Source organism: Camelus ferus, chromosome 15, assembly GCF_009834535.1.
Source record: "Camelus ferus isolate YT-003-E chromosome 15, BCGSAC_Cfer_1.0, whole genome shotgun sequence".
Taxonomy (NCBI): Eukaryota; Metazoa; Chordata; class Mammalia; order Artiodactyla; family Camelidae; genus Camelus; species Camelus ferus.
Genome location: NC_045710.1, coordinates 38885564 through 38906534, shown reverse-complemented (window position 1 = coordinate 38906534; position 20971 = coordinate 38885564). Strand labels below are relative to the sequence as shown.

General features: G+C 33.3%; 1 protein-coding gene across 2 annotated transcripts in view; it reads left to right on the top strand.

Annotated features, from left to right (window-relative positions):
- The window catches only part of PSME4 (proteasome activator subunit 4), an 85412-nt gene that overhangs the window by 22619 nt on the left and 41822 nt on the right, over positions 1–20971 (top strand). The window contains exons 1-17 of one of the 2 annotated variants that reach the window (XM_032497557.1): positions 1679–1740; positions 3761–3805; positions 5801–5950; positions 7201–7264; positions 7835–7909; positions 9052–9174; positions 11288–11380; positions 11921–12186; positions 14513–14699; positions 15474–15563; positions 16271–16335; positions 16615–16765; positions 18417–18515; positions 18731–18800; positions 19234–19301; positions 19919–20134; positions 20605–20762. In XM_032497557.1, the coding sequence (XP_032353448.1) occupies positions 1694–1740; positions 3761–3805; positions 5801–5950; positions 7201–7264; positions 7835–7909; positions 9052–9174; positions 11288–11380; positions 11921–12186; positions 14513–14699; positions 15474–15563; positions 16271–16335; positions 16615–16765; positions 18417–18515; positions 18731–18800; positions 19234–19301; positions 19919–20134; positions 20605–20762 (1967 nt within the window). In that variant the 5' untranslated portion in view covers positions 1679–1693. Of the gene's footprint in view, positions 1–1678; positions 1741–3760; positions 3806–5800; positions 5951–7200; positions 7265–7834; positions 7910–9051; positions 9175–11287; positions 11381–11920; positions 12187–14512; positions 14700–15473; positions 15564–16270; positions 16336–16614; positions 16766–18416; positions 18516–18730; positions 18801–19233; positions 19302–19918; positions 20135–20604; positions 20763–20971 lie in introns of those variants that run through there. The other variant, XM_006174442.3, reaches the window with a different exon arrangement.

Genomic DNA, 20971 nt, shown 5'->3' with positions numbered 1-20971 from the left:
ATAGTTTAGTTATTTTGTTAATAAACAATAATTATAGTATTTGCAGTGATTTCTAATAAGGGATTTGAGGAACGTTCTGTTTTTTTTTTTTTAACATTCTGCTTTTATTTGGAAATTAGAGAATAAGTGGTTGATTTTATTAATTTTTATTCATGACTTTGGTAGTGTTTCTTCCAAAAGTTGTGCTTCAATGATCTTTCTTTAGAAATTGCTCTTTTTAAAGCAATTTAAAAAAATGCTTAGTTCACATTGATCGGGCTAGTCATCACTTCAGCAGTTATGCATGCTCTTTTTACTAGTGGTCAGAATCATTACAATTTCTTAACACTTGCTGTGGAGGCCTACTTTTTTCTTAAAGCAATTGTAATGAAAAACCAGTGTTAATGCTACATTGCTGATGAAGGTGTTACACTTTATTTATAGTTTTCTTAGGGTTAAATTATCTTGACCCTAATTTTGTGTGAAGTTGCTGTGAAAAATGAGTACTTGCTGGTTTAACTAAGCAGTATTCAGTTTTGAAAGATAAGATATGAGATGAATAGTGTTTGACGAAACTGATAGTGGATTTGTTTAGATTTAGAAAAAACAGGTAAAAATGGATACATTAAATTATAAAGAGGTTGTGACAGAAGTATGTAGAATGTACCAGTGTTAAGTTTCCCAGTGCATTTATGAAAAAGCAAATACTCTGAAGTTAAATTTTAGATCAAAAATTGTCGAGTGAAGCTGAAAGTACTTTTGGCTATGGGCAGTCCATTACTGCTCTCATCGGGAAAGTATCATTTGCTGCACATTTTTCTGGTTTATAAGTGAATATTGTCCTGACAGGTAAGGCTAAGATGGTGGGAAGCATAAACCTCCAGGTTTACATAGCTAGAGTAACTGGAGGTTAAGGCTTTTGGCTTTCCTCGGGCTTCTCTGCTACATATTTGGCATTTACTTATTAATGTCATCTTAAGGACTCACAAAGAATGTCGTCATAAGGAAATTGCATCCCAGAGAAGAAAAGTCACACTGAGTCATTTGTTGAAACTGGGGCAAGAACTTACTTTCTGCTCTGATAGAGTGGCAATTGGGAGAGGAATTTCCTATTTTTGATACGATTTCCTAAATATAAATTAATAGCTACTTAGTGGCAGTAGAATAAATGTAAAAGCAAAATGTATACAAAATTTTAGTTTTTGAGAAGATTGAAAATACAATTTATTTTGGTTAAATATGAAATAATTATAGTTAACATTTATTGTGCTTAATTCTGGGCCAGATAACTGCTTTCTTTACATTATCTCATTTAATTTTTGTAACAGCCTTATGAGAGGTAGGTATTACTGCTCTAACATAGATGGGAGGCTGTAATACTGCTCTGCTAGTAAATAGCCGGACTGACTCTAAGCCCAAGCTATGAACCATTCATTACGTGATGATATACTGTGGCTTTCTTTTCAACTTAACATACCTTTACTAAGAGAAGATCGGGTATGAGTAAACCCACCAAGCTTAGACCCTCTAGATTCCTTTTGACTTTTTAAAAAAGTGTTTTGAACTGTTATCACTTCAACATTAGAAATTTCCAACAGTTGGAAAAGTATTTAGTGATTATTCACTCCCTCTAAAAATTAGTGAAATATAGTCCAGTAGCATCTAGCCTTAACCTTTTATTTTATTTTTAAACAGAAACATTGTTTCCTTCATCATGAGAGATTACAAGAATCACAAAAGGTCACTATACAGATATCACAGGTTAGAGAGATTGTACCCTTTTCTGGATAAAGAGCATAAATCCAATGGCACAGGCCTTATGTATAAGGAGGGGTTGAAATTGACTTTATCTAGATAAACTAAATCACATTCCTACACACCTTATTCCTCTAATGAGTGAAGTGACAGCTATCAGGTCTTATAATTAACCTCCTGTTCTGAAAAGTGAAGGGAACTGGAGAAAACATACAGCTATGCAGCCTTTTATAACTTGCTTTCTAGAATCATTTTTGACATTATATGAAAGTTTGTTGGTAGAGAAGTGAACCAGTGAAAATAGCAGGTTTTCTGTGTTGTACTCTCAAATGAGTTGTCACAGAAACAGTTTCAAATAAATGTAAAGTTAACATGAACACAAACCTTAGGAACTAGTAGAAATTATAGATCCTCTGCTTGTTTCCTTGGACCATAAGTTTACCATTTTAGAATTATCTTTTTTAAAGTCTGTATTTAAGTTGATACGTTATTTTGTTTGGAACTTTCAAATTAACCTATGAATTCTGAAGTTTGTTTCTAAGTGGGGTTCTTTGGTCCAACTAAAAAAAAATCCAAAGATTGCTGCTCTTCGTTGCCCTAATAGAAATGTTTATTGAGCTTTGTAAATAAATAAATATATAAATATAAATAAACACATAGCCTTGTTATAAGCACTGTGGAAATGACCAGAAGTAAAAGTCATACTCACAGTGTCAGGGAGTTTTAAATGTAGTTGGAGAGAAGCTGCCCACCCCATCCCCACCCCTCTTTTAAACTAGGCAAACTTAGATGTTTCCTAAATTAAACTCTTTCTGAATTGCTTAGCTTTTTGTGTGAGAGAAAGTAAAAATCTCTCTCTGATAATCAAAAAGTGCTCCATGATGGCTCTCTGGCCATGTGGTCATCTTTTTTATTTTAGAATTACCTAATGAGTTATAGCCCAGTTTCCTGTTCAGTTAATTTTTTTCTGAGTAGTTTTGAAACTAAAGAGGATTCCTACAGCTTCAAGTAATAAAATTATAGTTTTCTCTCCTGGTTGTATAATACATTGATTACTTGTGCTGAATTTAGATTGTGTTATTCCTTAGAATTTCTTTGCAAATTAGTTCTTAAGCTTTCAGAGAAGCTGGATAGACTTCTGGGTTTTAAGAATTTCAGGAAGCTTTATGAAAAAGTGTCAGATGGAAGCACTGCCTGAAAATTACCCCTTTCCCCCATAATTGTTCTTCCTGAGATTTGGGGACTTGTTTTATTTTTACCTGTATACATCATACTGTAAGTAGTCACATTTATTTTAAAATTCCAGTTCAGAATTACTTGATGCCCCTTTGTTTTGTTTATTTGAATTTGACCTCTTTGACTCTGGTCTAGTTACTATTTTAAATATTCCATTCTGGTGATGTGTTTAAACCAGTCCACACTGGCCTTTTCATTAGAATAGAAATATTTATTGTAAGTTCATGTACAATTATTTGTTTTCCTAAATTCACTTGAGCTGCCTACAAGTTGAAAAAGAAGTTACAGCTTTTAATGTTCTTCGACTAACTTTTAACTAGCTGGTCAAAAAAGGTAGCTGTTGCTTACTTTGATAATTGTTTCTGGCAGTTGCTGATAGAAGCACACCAGACTTTGTCTACTGTTTGTGTTTAGAGTAACAGCACTTTAATAATAAAAATTTAAAATTAGTATTTGAAGTTTTAAGCCACTGAACTTAATTCTTGAGGTGTTATAAGTATGGTCATTGCTGTCCACTTTGTAAAGATTGAAAATCATTTGCCCCTTTTCCAGTTTCCTTCCTGTTAGTTCATAGCATAGAGTAAGCAAAATGAGGGCAAAGGAAAGAACAGATTATGGTTTAGGTAGTTAATCCTTACAGTTTTGTGTATATGAAAGAGAAGTGTTAGTTATTGCATGTACACAGATAATATCTAAGTGTATGAGCTTATCTTAGAGATAATTTTTAATTGAATTAGATCTGTTCTTAAAATATACCAACCTAATTTATCAAATGGCTTTTCCTCCCTAGTTCTGTAGAAAATGTTCTCAAAACACTCGTGAAAAGCTGCCGACCGTAAGTAGCTCCTCAATTTATAAAGCCTCTTACTGTTTCTTTGTGCCTTTCCCCATCTTTAGTATGCTTTGAAGAGGAAATTAAAGATATAAATAGTTTCTGACATGGTGATGTTAGTCACTGGGCACAAAATATCATTTCCAACCCTTGAACTGAACTTTTCAGATTTCATTTATAAATTTAGAAATTTTCAAGTGGTGTGGGTGTCAGTCCCCCATTATAAAGTAAGAAGGTCAATTTATCCATAATCATCTTTATTTGAAACGTTTTCCTATGATTATGATTAGATTTCCTATGATTATTTTTAAAATTAAACATTTTTTGTATATAAATTTTTATTGAAGTATAGTCAATTTACAATGTTGTGTCAGTTTCTGATGTACAGCATAATGCTTCAGCCATACATGAACATACATATATTTGTTTTTATTCTATGATTATGATTAGAGTATGATTACTCAGATCAAAAATATTTCCCAAAATAAGTGTTGTAGGTATTGTATTAAAATGAAAAATAACAAGGAAGTGTCTTGTAAATTTTTTCCTAGTATTTTTCTCTCTCAGTAGAATATTTGACTTTAAAAAACCATATTCTGATGTTTAAAGGTAAATGTGGACATAGCTTATTTTTAATTAAAGTCTAGTCCTGGGGACTTGAACTGTTTTTCATTTTTGTTTATCAGGCTGTTCTAAGACTACTTACTCTGCTATGGATGCAGTGAATTCTGTTGAATGGAAATTCATATATTTACCGTATGCTTGTAATATGAGTTAAAATTATTTTAGAGATCAGCTATTTACTGCTGACCTACTATACTGCTCAGTCTTGGGCAAATGTATTTTCAATATATAAAATTTCCTTTTTAAGAGGCTTAAGATCTAATGTGAGTCATCATCAATGAGGTGCCTACTGGATTTTAGGTTTTAGGAAATTCATAGAATGCCCAAGCTTTTATTTTGGATTCTGACTCTGAAAAATCAGGAAGTTGACAGTTGAATCTGAAAAATTAGGAAGGGTAATTGATGTATGAGATCTTTGAAGGCAGAATATGTTCTGCTTTTTTTTTTTTTTTTAATTTTAACTTGTTGCACAATAATCTGGTACATAAATCCTTGATGAACTTGACAGAAGTATTACTAGAAATGTAATTTTATTTTTCAGGTGACAGAATGAAGTGTGGTTCTCATAACATAGATATATAAAGATATAATAAGATAAAAATACGATGTGTAGGCCAAACCTATGCATGAAATTGAAAAGGTTTCCTAACTTTTTTGAAATACCCAAATCAAAGGTTTTCATGTGCTTTTTGTTATTTTAACCCCCTTAGTGGGTGTTTGATAATTATACATGGGTCCTCTTTATCTATTTACCTTTGTTTTGTGTATGTCTGCATGCTTCAGATTTTACTTTTTTAAAATTTTCTGTGTCCCAGGAATATTCTTGCCCATTTCCTAGAATTTTATAATGTGACAGCCTGTAGAACCAGATCATCTAGTCCAGTCCTCTCTTGTGTCTGTCTCAGAGGTCTCTGCGGCCTGTCGAGGGTAAATAGTTTGTTCCCAAGGTGACTAGAGAGTCTTGGGCTGTTGTTCTCTTTCTTACTTCCCTGATTATCCATTTCTTTATTAGACTAGATTCCGTATGGCAAGATTTTTTTTTCTACTACTGTTACACAGCACACAGGAAGAAACTTCAATCATGTTTACATTTCTAGATGACTTGAGTGACTTTGTATTTTATCTGCGGTTTATCAACTTTATAACGTTTTTCCAAGTCCATAGACAAGAAAAAAATTTACCTTTTCTTAAGTATGACAGGCTACTTATTTTAGAGTTGTAAAAATGTGTTTCTTGTAGGCTAACTTGACATTTTTAGTGTGTGACGTGTCTTAGGAAGTCCATTCCCCTTCTCCCCTTTTTTGTCAGCCATATTATGACGATGTGGAGCTTTTAGCCAATGATCAGATACATGAAAACCTTCTTTTTTATTAGATATTTTCCAGCAGATGCCACAGCTGAGATGCTAGAAGAATGGCGGCCTTTAATGTGCCCTTTTGATGTAACAATGCAAAAGGCCATCACTTATTTTGAAATATTTCTTCCTACCTCCCTTCCTCCAGAACTTCATCATAAAGGTTTTAAGTAAGTATATACATATCTTGACAAATTCTAGAATACAGCAGGGAATACAGATGTGTGTGTATATGTGTCTGTCTATATATGTGTGTGTGTGTGTGTGTGTGTGTGTGTGTATGCAAACTAGTAAAGCAATAATAAGTAACAAAAAATTGACTAACTCCACCATTATGTTTATTATTCTTGAAGTGTTGAAGGCTAAAACTGTTAAACATAATATTGCATATAAAGAGAATAATGCTTGTATGTTAAGCCAAGTAAGTGAAGGCTTTAATTAAGAAACAGGGAAGGATAATAAATGCAAAAAAGAGTTGAAAATGTCAATAAATAGACTGTGATAAAAATGTTAAAATTGCACAGAGAGAAAGGAAAAGTGTTTTTCTAAAACTTGGTTTTAACTCTTAATCATGTGTAGTTTTTCTTGAGTCTTTTTTAATTTATTTTTTATTCTAGTGTGCACCGTTTTTAAGAACTAATTTTTCCTCAGATGATTGTAGGTATATAATAAATCCTAGAATGAAAAATACTTATGTTGTACTTTTGTTAAAAAAAAAAGTAGAAGGTATGAAACAGACGGAAGGATAATAGTAATTATGAATATATTGCGGGTTCGTGCTTAGTCACCCAGCCCCCAGCATGTTTCCTATAGTGAGGTGCCAAATCCTTTATTTCTGTCAAATTAGAAATTTTGTATCTAGCTATATATTTGTGAAATTTTAATTAAAATCTTTTAAGATTTCTTTGATATTTGTGAAGATTGGTTAATAATAATCAAACATTTTCTTGCCCCTGTATTTTCTTCTATTTCTTTTATTTGAAATAGTTTCCCTCACTATAATTGCTCCTAACACTTTGTGGCTCATTTCTTTTATGGAACATTTACTGTAGTGCTAGTTAATGGCATAATTACTAATTGGCCTATTAAAGAAAAGAAAGTAAGGGAGGAACAGGCAGTAACAGGAAAACATTAAAGGAGAAAGGCGGAGAGAGGAAGGAGAAACTCAGAAAGCAGTGTTATATAAGGGTGGACAGTTATTTACCAATGAAGTAGAAATTTGGTGAGATGATTCTTTTTAGCATAAATAAATTGGAAAGGACAGAAGTAGCCCCTCGTTCTGTTGTTTGTAACTTTCAGTATTGTTTTTTTTCTAGATTGTGTAGTTATCAGTAAGAATAGATTAAAAAATACAAAGGATACCTGACTTTGAACCACTTTCTATAAATCACTTGCTATTCATAACATTTTTCTCCTTCAGACTTTGGTTTGATGAATTAATTGGCCTTTGGGTTTCAGTACAAAATCTCCCACAGTGGGAGGGGGTGAGTATCCCATTTTTTCTTCTATACTTTTTAGTTTGAAAATAAATATGTCAGATCATTTGATTAAGTCACTTCAGTTCCTTAGAATTGGCTGTTAACAATGTTGTCATCAGTTTTTAAAAATTTTATTTGCTGTATTCTAAGAGAAGTAGACATTTCTTTATTTTGGTTTTTTATTAATGTCTGGTTGTATATGCATGTACTGTGAAATGCATGAAGAGTAAGTCCCTGTTTGTTTCCTTTTGTACCCTCATTCCCATGGTGCTGGACTTCTGGTGGATGTTTTCAACGTGTGTTTGATTAAAACTTCTTACTCTGTTTGCATTGTGGATGATGGTTTGTCATTGCCCTTTTTAATGAGCATTTCAACTGCAATTGATTTTAAATGAGCGGCAAGAATCAGAACATAAATTTGAGGTTTAAACAAACTGGGTCATAAATCAAATACTAAATTCATTTGTGCCAATAGTGATTGTTCTGAAAAGAAAAAATGGATAGAATGGGACTATGATGCTTTAAAAACAGCAAAGTGCTTACTTAACTCTTTTTTGTTTGTTTGTTTACTTTCAGCAACTAGTAAATCTCTTTGCTCGGTTGGCTACAGATAATATAGGGTACATAGATTGGGATCCGTATGTACCAAAGGTAATAAGAACATTTGAACATACACAACAGCACTGACATCATCTTTACGTCTTTAAGGAGAAATGTGTTTTGTATGCTTAATTTATAGCACTGCATAAAATACTTTTTGACCGTTAGTAAAAACATGTAATTTATAAGGATGGACCATTTATTTTCAAAAAGTAATTGAGTCATATCAAGCTATCATAAATGCATGATTTTTGTCTTACCTTCGCAGGATATGAAGTATAAGTTTCAGAGTGAGTGTCTTAGAAGATGCTAAGAATGTTATTCAGGGTATCATACATTCTTCCCTTTCAACAACTTTTGTGTATCTGATTGCTCTTCTAGAGTGTTCCCCACTTTTTAGATCACAGTGTATACTTTTCTGGAGTAAACAGAGCTTGGAGAATGTCTCTAGATGCAGTGCATCTTCCGTATGGTTTCACTTGTGGTAGAATCACTTGTGGAACCTCTGGAGGGCCACTGTAGGGCATCCAGAGGTGGTTCTGATGCGCACGTGGACAGTAGAGCAGGGCTAGGGAGCAGCAGAAGGCAGATGCTCTGATGGCCTTTGCTTGTGCTGTCTTCCTTTGTTGCTGGCCAAGAGAAATAAGGAGGAGAAGTAGATTTCCCCCACCGTTAGCCTTCATATCTGACATGTAATGACAGATTTGAAATATAAATCTAATTGTATTAAAATGCAATTATTTAATGACAGATTAAAATGTAAATTCTTACACGGAAAAATCAAGTCACTGCTAAAATTTTGAGAGGGAAAGTAGTTGGTTAGAAGATATTTGTGTTTTGTGCATTCTTGGATTGAAATAAGAACATAGGAAAAATAGCTTGATATGCATTTAGAGAGAAAGGAGTCAAAATATTTCACATTTAACTGCAGTTATCTACATTTTGCCATTTTAAGTTTGCCTATGTCTCATCTGTCTGTTTTTGGGTACATGGATATGAATGCTTCATAACCACATGCCTGTGACCTCATACAGATACTTAAATGTAATTTTTAATGAATAAAGCAGATTACAAGCAGTATGTCATTTTGCTTAAAAACTAATAAAGTGAGAATACATCCAATAACACTAATATATGAAAGAGCTATTTGATATATGTAAATATTTATTAATTTTTTTCTTTTCTTTTTAAAGATATTTACAAGAATTCTGAGAAGCTTGAACCTACCAGTGGGAAGCAGTCAAGTGTTAGTCCCAAGATTTTTGACAAATGCTTATGATATAGGACATGCTGTAATATGGATCACTGCCATGATGGTTTGTAATGCATTCTGTTTGTTTTGTATAGTTCATCTAAATTTTGTGTTAACCATATAAAAGTTCGGCAGAATTGCTTAAGTCTAGATTAATGGCTTAGTTGGCCACTTGATTCTTGGATATTTTCTGATGTAGTAAGCTTATGTTTATGTAGTAGTCATACTACATAAACTACATTCATACTACTATATAGAATGTAGTCATAAAGGACCATTTATAAGTCTCCTTAACCAATGGACCTTAAAAATAAGAGTCAAAAAAAGTTCAGAGTTTTGATTACTGTGATCATTTTGTAATGTATAGAAATACCAGATTGCTATGTTGTACACCTGGACACAGTTATACCATAGATTAATTATACTTTAATTTTTTAAAAAGGAGTCTGGGATTTAGAGTTTTAAGAGATTCAGAATGTCTGTAATAGTTTTATAGACCATGAACCAGGGTCACAGATAAAAGGACTTTCCCAAGTCAGATTGATAATTGAAAATGATCAAGGTGGGATTTGAACTCAGGGTTCTGCATATGCTCCGTATTAATGCATTTATTGTCAGTGCTCACATAAAACATTACACTGAACACAAGGCTTATTGATGAAGTAATCTTAGTGAAGGGAGAAGTATGAAGAATTATTTTACTGACATCCTTGAAGGAAAGTAAAGATATATCTGCATACTTGGATTTCAATGTCATCTTTCAAATAAGAGTATTAGAATGACTTTATACTATAATTTTCTGGATTGTCATTCATATTGCTTCTACTGTTATCTCCTTTTTGAATAATTCTGCACTTGATCTGTGATACTGTTCTGTGTTTGCTATTTTCTCCTTGGTTATATTTTTGCTTGGTTGTTTCTGTGAGAAAGACAGAATGTGAGAAGCTTAGCTCTTAAATGTCATTATAAATTAAAAGAAAAAAAATTCAAGCTCCTCTTGTTTTTGCTATTTCGTTATTAAATAGGGAAAATTCCATTTTCTTTCTGATATTCAATAAGAGCAAAAACATCTGGATATTTATGATCTTACATAAGCAATGAGCTAGAACTTGTGTTTTAGGAGCCACAAAATTAGTGATTGGCATCAGCCTTGTTTAGTTAATGTTGCTGCTTTTTCTCACAGTTTTTCTTGTTGGCAGCTTCATGTTGTGTTAAAATATGAATATTTAATATAATAAATCTACAGTGCTAATTATGTTAGAATTTTGTCGGTATTTGGGTCTAGAATTATGGTCTAAATTGGGATGCGAACATGGATTTCATTTCAGCAGAAAGACATGTTCCCAATTAATTTGATAATATACCTTAGGTCTGTGCAGTTGTTTGTTTTTTTTTATTTAAAATAGAGTTGACCAATATTACTATGTTAGTTTTAAATATACTACATTGTGATTTGACATTTGCATACACCATGAATCTATACCGTTTATTGAAAGATCATCTTGAGACAGATAGGTTTCAAGGCCAAGTTATAGTCCTTTATTCCCAGGGTTGTTCAACTTGATAAGGTGAATGCTGGCTTTTTTCCTCATGCCTTCCTCCCTTCCAGGTTATATTGTTGTTTGGGTGGTTGTTTTGTGTTTTTGTTATAGGTTAAGAAAAAAGATTTTTTTCTCTTGTGTCAAAATATGGTCAAATATCATAATCATTCAAAACATTTAGAAGTAATTAACAAAATACTTGAATCCATTTATGTAACTCTTACCTCTTTATTTCCTGCAATGAAAAACTGACTTCTTGACTCATTTAAGGAGTGATTTTTATATGCTTGATGTTACCACTCTTGGTTATTTTAAGATGACAATCTTAGTGACAAGTTGGTTAACTTTGGAGAGTAAACGATACTGTTACTCTAAATTGAAAGATATCTTTTCCATTTTCTAAGTTGGTTCAGTAAGTTTCCCTTTGTTCAGTAGAGTGTCTTGAATTGATTTTTATGAAGTTCATCTGAGAATGGATTTTGACTTTTATTTAGAGATAGAATTGATTTTTGCCAGCAGGATGAATGCGGACAATGTTAGAGATTTATATGTAGACTTGGGCATGTTAACCCCTCGATTTCACGGTATAATTTGGATACTGATATTTTTGCCTCCCCTCCCCCAATTTTTGCACAGGGTGGACCAAGTAAGCTAGTGCAAAAACACTTGGCTGGATTGTTTAACAGCATCACGTCTTTTTACCATCCTTCAAATAATGGCCGCTGGCTGGTGAGTATGTTCATTTTTCACTCTTAGGGTTTGGCGTTTTAAAAAATATGGTCACATGTAACTGTTCCCTATTGCATAACCTATGATATATTTTCTGTCCTTCTTATATAAGCTTTGACCTATGTCAGTGATTAAGTTCACATTAAATTACAGTGTTCACAGAACATACAGAAATAAAGATAATACTAGTGTGATGACTCGTGACAAAATGGCACAAAAGCATGGGATCATTTTTTCAATTTTATTGTGTTAGTTTTTGTTAATAGTTTTTAAGTTGCTTGGTTAAAATGGCTTTTCATGTAATGGAAGATTCATATGATACTAGAAATTAAAACTGAAATTTGAAACATGTTATTAATTATTATCAACGATTAATTGATAAGAATATTTTATTCTATCTAGTTAGGCTATTCAAGCCTTTGTAATAAGATTAGACGAGCTGTTATTTTAAAAATCTTTGCTTGAGAGGTTAGAGAGGAACCTTGAGTATCTCTGTGGGAAACAGAACCTACCTAGGACCTTCTGCTTCTGTGTCCCCAGAACAAGTTAATGAAACTACTTCAGCGGTTGCCAAACAGTGTTGTTAGAAGATTACATCGTGAAAGATACAAGAAGCCTTCTTGGTTAACTCCTGTGCCTGATAGCCATAAGCTGACTGATCAAGATGTTACAGACTTTGTACAATGCATTATTCAACCTGTCCTCTTGGCTATGTTTAGCAAAACTGGTAGTTTAGAAGCAGCCCAGGCTCTGCAGAACCTTGCACTCATGAGACCTGAGATGGTAATACCCCCTGTACTTGAAAGGTAAGTGCAGCTTTGCGTGTTCCACTGAAGCCTCAGCCGAGGCTACGTTTATTCTGGTTATCTCTTTGCTCTTCTGCTTGGTTTTCTTCTTTGTGTCTTCTGTTTTGCTATCTCAGTGCTTATTCCTGTTCCTAGACATTTTAACCTAATTATTGGTAACTTTATAAAGGTTTATTGGAGGGACAAGAATACTGACGTGAAAAGGGTAAAATAAGTATTTTGAATTATTTGCGCATTTTAGTTACTCAAGTTTTTGCTCATAAAGCTCTGGCTTTTTTTTTTTTTTTTTTTTTTTTGAGTGTCACAATATTGAGAACACAGCGGTGAAAGTGATTTTGGATTTCTGTTAATTTCTTTGATCAGTGGTAGCAGAGAAACTTTGGTTATCAATTATTTTCATACATTGTATAATCTTGTGTGTATTTCCACAGTGTAGGTTTTACTGCCTTCATTTTGTTTTGAATGTTGAAATAGTAACAAAAATAGTTTTCCATTTGCCTAGCCACTCAAGAGCAGATTGCTTAAGCTTTCTGTTACTCCTCTGCTGCCTGAACTTAAGCTTTGTGAGTCCTCTCTAGATGTCTTTGTCAAAAGTAGAAGAAAAAAGTTGGTTTTTGGAAACCAGAAGGATCTAAGAATTTGAGTTTCATAAAGCTCTTTAGATTTGTCCAGGGTCCTAACTGGCAGAATGTAGATGACGGCCTGTGTTCTGACTCACTGTTGAGACAGGAAAATTGGTGACATTTACTTGGGGAAGCATATCCTGTTAAAGATCTTTGCTGAAATGGGGCTCTGTTATTGGTAAATTTGAGTTGCTTGTGCTAACTTGCCCTACCCTCTTTGCTTAAATATGTAAATTGTACCTTGCTTTCCCGACCTCCCCCTTGCTCTTTGTGTGTACACGTCTTGGGGCCCTGAAACTTCCAGCACATGTAACTTAAGTAGGAAATGGAATGGAGAAGTTAGACAGCTTCTGCTCTGTCTTCAGCCTGCAGTGTTCTTTGCTACCTGGCCTCTGTGTGATAGCAGAAGCTGGTAGTCAGTGGCAGGTCCCTTGATGTTCCTTGAAGAGAAGAGACTTGCCTCTAAGGAGGGACTTCAAATGTTTGCATAATTAAAATTATAAACTTTGAGAAGTTTTCGTGTTTCTTTATTTCCTCTTGTTTTGCCTTATTTCAGTGTTTTGCAGCTGAAGAATTATGAATATTGAGAAGATAAATTTTTAGTAGAAGTAACAAGGCTTCTGAATACAAATAAAATTATCGCTCATGTTTTTCTTTAGTTCTCACTTTTTCAACAAATTTAATATCAACATATTGAGTGGTTGGTTGCTTGGCCAAAATGAATATTTAATTGACAAATTGACAATGCAGTGACAGTGTTTTGAGACCCTTTCAGTTGTGATTTATCCTGTTTAGAAGTGGCATGAGTACAATTATTTTTTTGAATTTTTTTTCTTCTTCTATGAAAGCAAACATCTTTTAAAAAGTAAGAATGTGGAGGAAAAATTTTAGGCAGTTTTGTGTCTCCTGAAGACAACCTCTGTTAGAGAGTTTGGTTTGTTTTATTCATCTTTTAAAATAAACATACATTTGGTTATTTTAAAAAGCTAGTTATAAATCCTCCTTTTGTCTACTTTTAATGGAATTTTTCTTAAAATTTACCTTTTCTATATAAGAGGAATTTTAAATGACAGCATTTTAGATTTGTTTCCCCTTTAGGATAGATTCTCAAAAGCTAAATCATTAGGTCATAGAGTTAATGTTCTTGGCTCTTAAATACTTAATTAGTGATCAAAGATTGCATTTGTCTTGTTCCCCCTAATGTATTCACTCTAGTGTCAGGAATATTCGTTTATGCTTATGATAGCTGATTTCTAAGTTTGAAGTACAAGCTTTAAAAAAGTATAAAATAGACATTTCAGCATTTTAGTAAGATTGTTTTTCCTGTGAAAGGGAGGGGTGGAGTAGTTGTAACTTGTTATTCCTGAATTCCCAAAATTACTGACCATTAAATTAGGTGTAGTTCTGCTGGAATGTGGAAATGGATTAAGATGGTTGAAATAATGCACAGTTTACCAGTTTATTTTTCACTGTGGAGTTTGCATGGAGAAAAGTGGTGGGATGGCAGGGGATTGGGGAAACATTTACCTTTCCTTTATTTGTGTCATTTGGTTAACTTTAAGAGCAAATAATAGTCAACTCAAAATATTCTGTTAACTGTGAACCTTTAATCTAAAATGCAACTTATGAATTTAGTATATTTAATGTATTATATATGTTTACCTGTGATGGAAATTTCTTAATACTCTGTTTTCAAACTGTAGAACATACCCTGCACTAGAGACTTTAACAGAACCTCACCAGCTCACAGCTACTTTAAGTTGTGTAATTGGAGTAGCCCGCAGTTTGGTATCAGGTGGCAAATGGTTTCCTGAAGGTCCCACACACATGCTACCTCTGTTGATGAGAGCATTGCCTGGGGTGGATCCAAATGACTTTAGTAAATGCATGGTGAGCATATTTATGGTTCTGCTTTGTATCTAAGTTAAAATTGTGTAAATGGACATCTTGTTAATTTTTCTTCAAATATTCTTTAGAATATAGTACAGTGTAAAATGTATTAATGGTAAGAGTTATATCTATAGGTGCCCAAGTTAGATCTGTGGATGGTTAGTTGATCTATGTAACATCTTCCTTCATAAGTAACTTGCTGTAACCTGTATTCATGTATGATACTACGATGTTTTACAGCTCATTGTATATTTGCTGTTTTCCTTAGGCAAAGGCATTAAAAATCATAGCATCTGATCATTTGCACTTCCCTTCATCTACACTGGTGACAAGGAGCATAATAAAAATTAATGGGTCTAAAATGCCAGATCCCACTTACACACACGTCTTCGCCTGACTTAAGCATTGTTTACCTTCCCTCTTCCCTGGCCTTTAGCTTCTGTGTTAGCATTTCTATTTACCTTTAGTTAAATGTTCTATTTTCAGTGGGAGGCAAAGTAACTTCTCAGTGATAAGAGGTCGGAGAACTTTGTGCTTAAACCTAATAAATAACTATATGGAAATACAGTTTAGTAAAACTTCATTACTCAAGTAACAGCTAATTAATAGTGAGGGACCTTAAAATGTTCAATTATAAGCAAAAAACTTCCAGAAAGGCTGTTGTGGATCTTCCCTCAGGATAATTTATTTGGGTCCTTTATTGTAGCTTAATGTATACTTATAATTTTACTAGAATTATATAAATTAATTTTAAATCTTTTCATCTTTCTACAGATCACATTCCAGTTTATAGCAACATTTTCCACTCTGGTGCCTTTAGTAGATTGTTCATCCGTACTGCAAGAAAGAGATAACCTCACAGAAGTAAGGATGCTTTCTGGTTGTAAAAGGATTGGTTAACTGAGTTCTTATGGTATATGCTTAGTAATATTTGATAGTTTAAATGCAACTTTGAGAGATGCTAACAAATTTAAATTACTATTTGGTGACTAGAATGACATAAATGGAGAGCCGGGTCATCATTGGTAAGATAATCTGCAGAGCACACACCAAAGGAGGTGGGTCAGAAATAGGCTATTTTTGTAAATAACTGACATGTTGAGGTGTATTTCAGTATTTTTTTTTCACTTTTGAATGTTTTTTTAAGCAGAAGTAGTGGCATTTTGTTTTTCCATCTTACGTTAGGAATAAATCTATTGGGGTTTGGCAACTAACACAAATTTTCATTACTCTCTGGTATTTTTTTAAGAACTATTTTCTTTACTGCAATCATATCACTGCTTGCTGTATACACCAGCAGTTTGAAAACTGTTAGTAAACTGTTTGAAAATTGGTAATAAAAATGGCTGCCTGACTTTGGCCCTTACAGAATACATTAATTACTTCTTATTTTGGTTCCTGGAAAGTGGTAGATGAGTTATTCTAAATTGATACGGGTTTATAGTGCTATTTCTCACAGTGCTCAATATGATAATGTAGTGTTAGCTGTATTTTGTAGATTATAACTGAGTTTTGGTTGAGAAAAAAATGAAAGACTATTTTTAATTTTTCTCCACATTGACATGTTACAGGTGGAACGAGAACTTTGTTCAGCCACAGCTGAATTTGAGGATTTCGTCTTACAGTTTATGGACAGGTGAGCAAGTACCCTAGACCTGCCCTTGTATCTGACATTCAAAAAAATGACTGTCACGTTGCAGCAACGTTAGTCTCTCTCTGCATTGCAACCTGCATTTAACTGCTACCTAAGATCGGTGCTTCTGAAGTTAGAAAAGGCCAGTTGATTTTTGAGCTGTGGACAAATTAAGTATCTATCACTTGAACAGTCATGACAATAGATATTTATCTAATCATCATCAGAAAATGTTTAGCCAGTTTTTAATTGCTGAAATTTTACTTTCTTTGGGTTGTTTAGATGCTTTGGACTTATAGAAAGTAGCACTTTGGAGCAAACAAGAGAAGAGACAGAAACTGAGAAAATGACTCACTTGGAGAGTTTGGTCGAATTAGGTCTGTCTTCTACGTTCAGTACAATCCTCACACAATGTTCCAAAGAAATATTTATGGTAAGAGTGCGTTGCTGCAAAAAATTATATTCCAATCTAGTAGTTTTATTTGCTGTTTTAAAAATTGAACTTTAAGTTACTTTAAGTGTACATATCATGCTATCCTTTCTTGCCATACTAAAATTTGAAAAAGACCCAGAGTTGATCCTCATTATTTGCAGATTCTGTATTTGCAAAGTCACCTACTTGCTAAAATTTATTTGTAACCTCAGAATTGGTACTCTCATCGTTTTTGTGCACACTTAAAAAAGTGGCAAAAATTTGAGTTGTGTTCAGCTGAGGTCAAATAAGGTGACGTTCTGTCTTGTTCCACTTCTCATACTGTAAACGAGTGTCCTGTTTTCATCTGTTTAGTACCAGGCCTTTCACATTTTTGTATTTTTTAGTAATTTTGCTGTTTAAAATGATCCTCAGGAATAATGCTAAAGCACTCTCTAATGTTTTAAGAGTAAGAGAATTGTGGTGGGCCCAATGAAGAAAATAACATGTTTTAGGTGAGCTTCGTTCAGACATTACAGTGCTGTTAGCTACGAGTTCAAAGTTAGTGAATCAACAATAATATTAAATAAGTTGTTTTTATACAGAAACATATATAAAACAAGATTATATATCCATCAGTTGATGAAAATACAACTGGAGGCTTAAGGGAACTTAATCCTGTATTTCCCCTAGGAATGGTGGTTCAATATTAGTTGCTGATTCAGTGCTCACAGTGACCTATAGAACATAACTCCTACAAATAACAGGAACTGACTGTATTTTTTAAATTTACAGTTAAATACTATTTGGGAGGAAAGTTTTAAAAGTTGTTCATGCTGTCTTATGATAGAAATTAAATCCTAAATGTAAAAATCTGGCAAACTGATGAATGAGAAATAGTTTGTCCTCATAAGGCATTCTGTAAGCATCTGCTTATTCAGTGTTGGTTAATACCTGTTAAATACAGTGTGGTCTTTATCTCCATTTTTCTATTTTACCACTCTATTTCAGTTTCTGTTTCTTCTGTCTTCATCTGAGATTATCATTGTTCAGTATATTTATCCTGGTTAAAAGCAAAACTGCTTTACAGCTGCATGAAATATTTACTAAGATTATGTTAGTATAAAGAAGTTAATACAAATAATTTATTTTATCAAAATCTTTTGAAAGGAGTTTATAATTTTCAGCATTGTTAATTCACATTTAGAGTGCATTCTTTCATTCAGCAATTAAGTTAAAATTCTGTAAATTGATTGTAAAATTAAATAGAATGCTTCAAGTCTTTTAGAGGAGAGAGAAATATTTATAGTTGACAGTTGTCAGAATGACAAACTGAATATTAGATATTCCCCCAAATTCCCTTTGTTTTATTGAATTAGCCAATAAGATAATTAAATTGCACTTGCTTCCGGCAGCTCTAATTTTGTGTTTAACATTTCTGTAGAAACAAAATCTTGTGCCTCAAATGTTCTGTTCACTTTAGGGTCTCGTGCAAAGGTTGTTTGCAGACTGAATGTAACGTTTTAAGCAAATCCTTATACATTCATATGGTTAAAATTTTCCTACTTGGTTACTTTTAGTATAGTCTGAATATCATTTTCTTTCATAAGACGTTTAATTGTCTTAAAAATACTGATTAGGACATTTTCATTTCTTACATGTCTTTTAACAGGTGGCCCTTCAGAAGGTTTTTAACTTTTCTATTTCACATATATTTGAAACAAGAGTAGCAGGCCGCATGGTGGCAGACATGTGCCGTGCTGCTGTAAAGGTGAGTTGGGTTTTTTGACTGCTGAATTAATGAATCAATAACCATCAGGTTTATGATTAATCACTTTAGGCATGCTTTTTATACTTAAAATACTCATTTCTTTCAGTAGCTGCTTATTGCCCTTACTTGCCACTGAAAATAGTGCTAGTGTATACTTTGTGACTGTTAAATATTTGTGCCTTTCAAAAAACTTATTTATACAAATGTGTTTTCAGTGCTGCCCAGAGGAATCTTTGAAACTATTCGTTCCCCACTGCTGCAGTGTTATAACTCAGCTTACAATGAGTAAGTTTTAAGGTTATTATTCTGTATGTATAATTTTAGAAAAGTTTTTCCGTGGTTTCTAGACTCTGTTGGTAAAAACAGATCTTAACAGATTTTAACAAAGTATCATCCAGGTTGACAGGTATCTTTAAGAAAGTTTACTTCATTAAATTAATGTCTTCATACATACAGGAGCCGGTCAGAGGCTGCCATCAAAAATATCACTTATTTTGTGAGATACGTAGGGCCAGGTCTCCTGGGTGATGTGTTTATTTTTCTTGAAAATTGAGTTTCTACTTCCTCTCTACCAAGTCCAGTTTAATGAAGAAGGAATGAAAAGTCTTTCTAAAAGATACTTTTCCCAGCTATTAGAATTATTAGATACAAATATTTTTAAATGATGCATTTAGTTGGATTCATTTTTTTTCTCCTGATACTATTTTGCCATTTTTAGATGATGATGTATTAAATGATGAAGAGCTAGACAAGGAGTTACTCTGGAATCTTCAACTTTTGTCTGAGGTATTGTAAATCTTTGGAGTAAGAAAATAGTACTATGAAAATGTTGACTTGCTTTGAGGATTTATCCTGTTTTTTGAGAAATAGACTTTAAAACATGAAAAGTCATATAAGTTATAAAAATTTCTTGATATGGCTGCAAAAAGTCAGATGATATTTTCTTGTTATCAAAGGTGTGTGGTAATTGTTCACCACTTCATGCACAACACGCAACTTGACTTGTTACTGATTAATTCTAATGTGTGTAACTCATTAATTGAAAAGTTTATCAGATTTGGCTATTTTTCTCCTCCCTGTACATTCTAAGTTTGGCCATCAATCAGACTTGCATCTCCCTTATGGGTTAGTTCAGGAACCAAAGAACAGAGAAACCCAACTAAGTAAGTTTTGTCTTTGAAAGGATGTTACTCTGGCCCATGACAGCCTAAACTTAGGAAATGTGGTTTGAACTCAAAAAAATTAACTGTTAGAATATAATTAAAATGGCAATTCTGAAATGAATTTAAGTTATTTTAAGAAACACTGTTATTACTTTAGGCTACTTTAGTGGCCAGGCATTGACTTTAATGATTAATTCGATCTTTTAACCACAGTATCTTCAATTGTTTTCTTCTTTTCAGATTACTCGAGTGGATGGGAAGAAGTTGCTTCTTTATAGGGAGCAGCTTGTAAAGATTCTCCAAAGAACCCTACATTTAACCTGTAAGCAGGGTTACACTCTGTCTTGTAACCTTTTGCATCACCTCCTTCGTTCTACCACACTTATCTACCCTACAGAATACTGCAGTGTGCCAGGCGGCTTTGACAAGCCTCCTTCAGAATACTTTCCTATCAAGGCAAGCATTTTCAATAATTTAGGATTCCCACGTGGTTGGGTTATTTTTCTAAGGGATTCAAAGTGTGGGGTTTTTTTCTCCCTTGTGTGTAAAGATGTTGCTTCTTTATTTTTAACGTAGATCATTAAAACTGTTACTGAAATGTTTTGAACTTGGGAAGTGCCGTGTAGCACTGCAGCTCACTGTCGTTTTCTTCTTTTCTGTTTGTATGTGAAATGACTTATCTAGTGTGTGCCATATCTCACCTGCATAGTTTCATATAGTTTGGGGTGGGGAGTAACCACATACATTTATTGTTATTATAATAAACTCATTTGAGTGACTTCAGGAAGACCTTTTTCAGGAGTGATAATGAAGGAATAATTTAATGTTTTCATGCTGTTCTTTTTTTGTGCATTATTTGCTACTTTTTAAATTACGCATGTACTGTTTTTAAGTTTTCAACTTGCTGAACAAATGCTGTGTTCTAGGACTGGGGTAAACCAGGGGACTTGTGGAATCTGGGAATCCAGTGGCATGTTCCTTCTTCTGAAGAAGTGGCTTTTGCCTTCTATCTGTTGGACTCTTTTCTTCAGCCTGAGCTCATCAAACTCCAGCGTTGTGGGGATGGAGAACTTGAAATGTCTAGGTTAGTTTTTTTTGTAATCAATTAATGTTATATGGTTGCATACTAAAAAATTCTTCTTGTGTCTTTCCGTCTCATTTTCAGTGTGTGGTTTGAATACCTGCCATAAGTGTAATTAGAAAACCATTTAATATAGTGTATAACAGAAATTTTGTCATGTGTTTAAACATTTTAAATAGAAAAACTTTTTTTTTTTTTTCAGTTTAATCTCT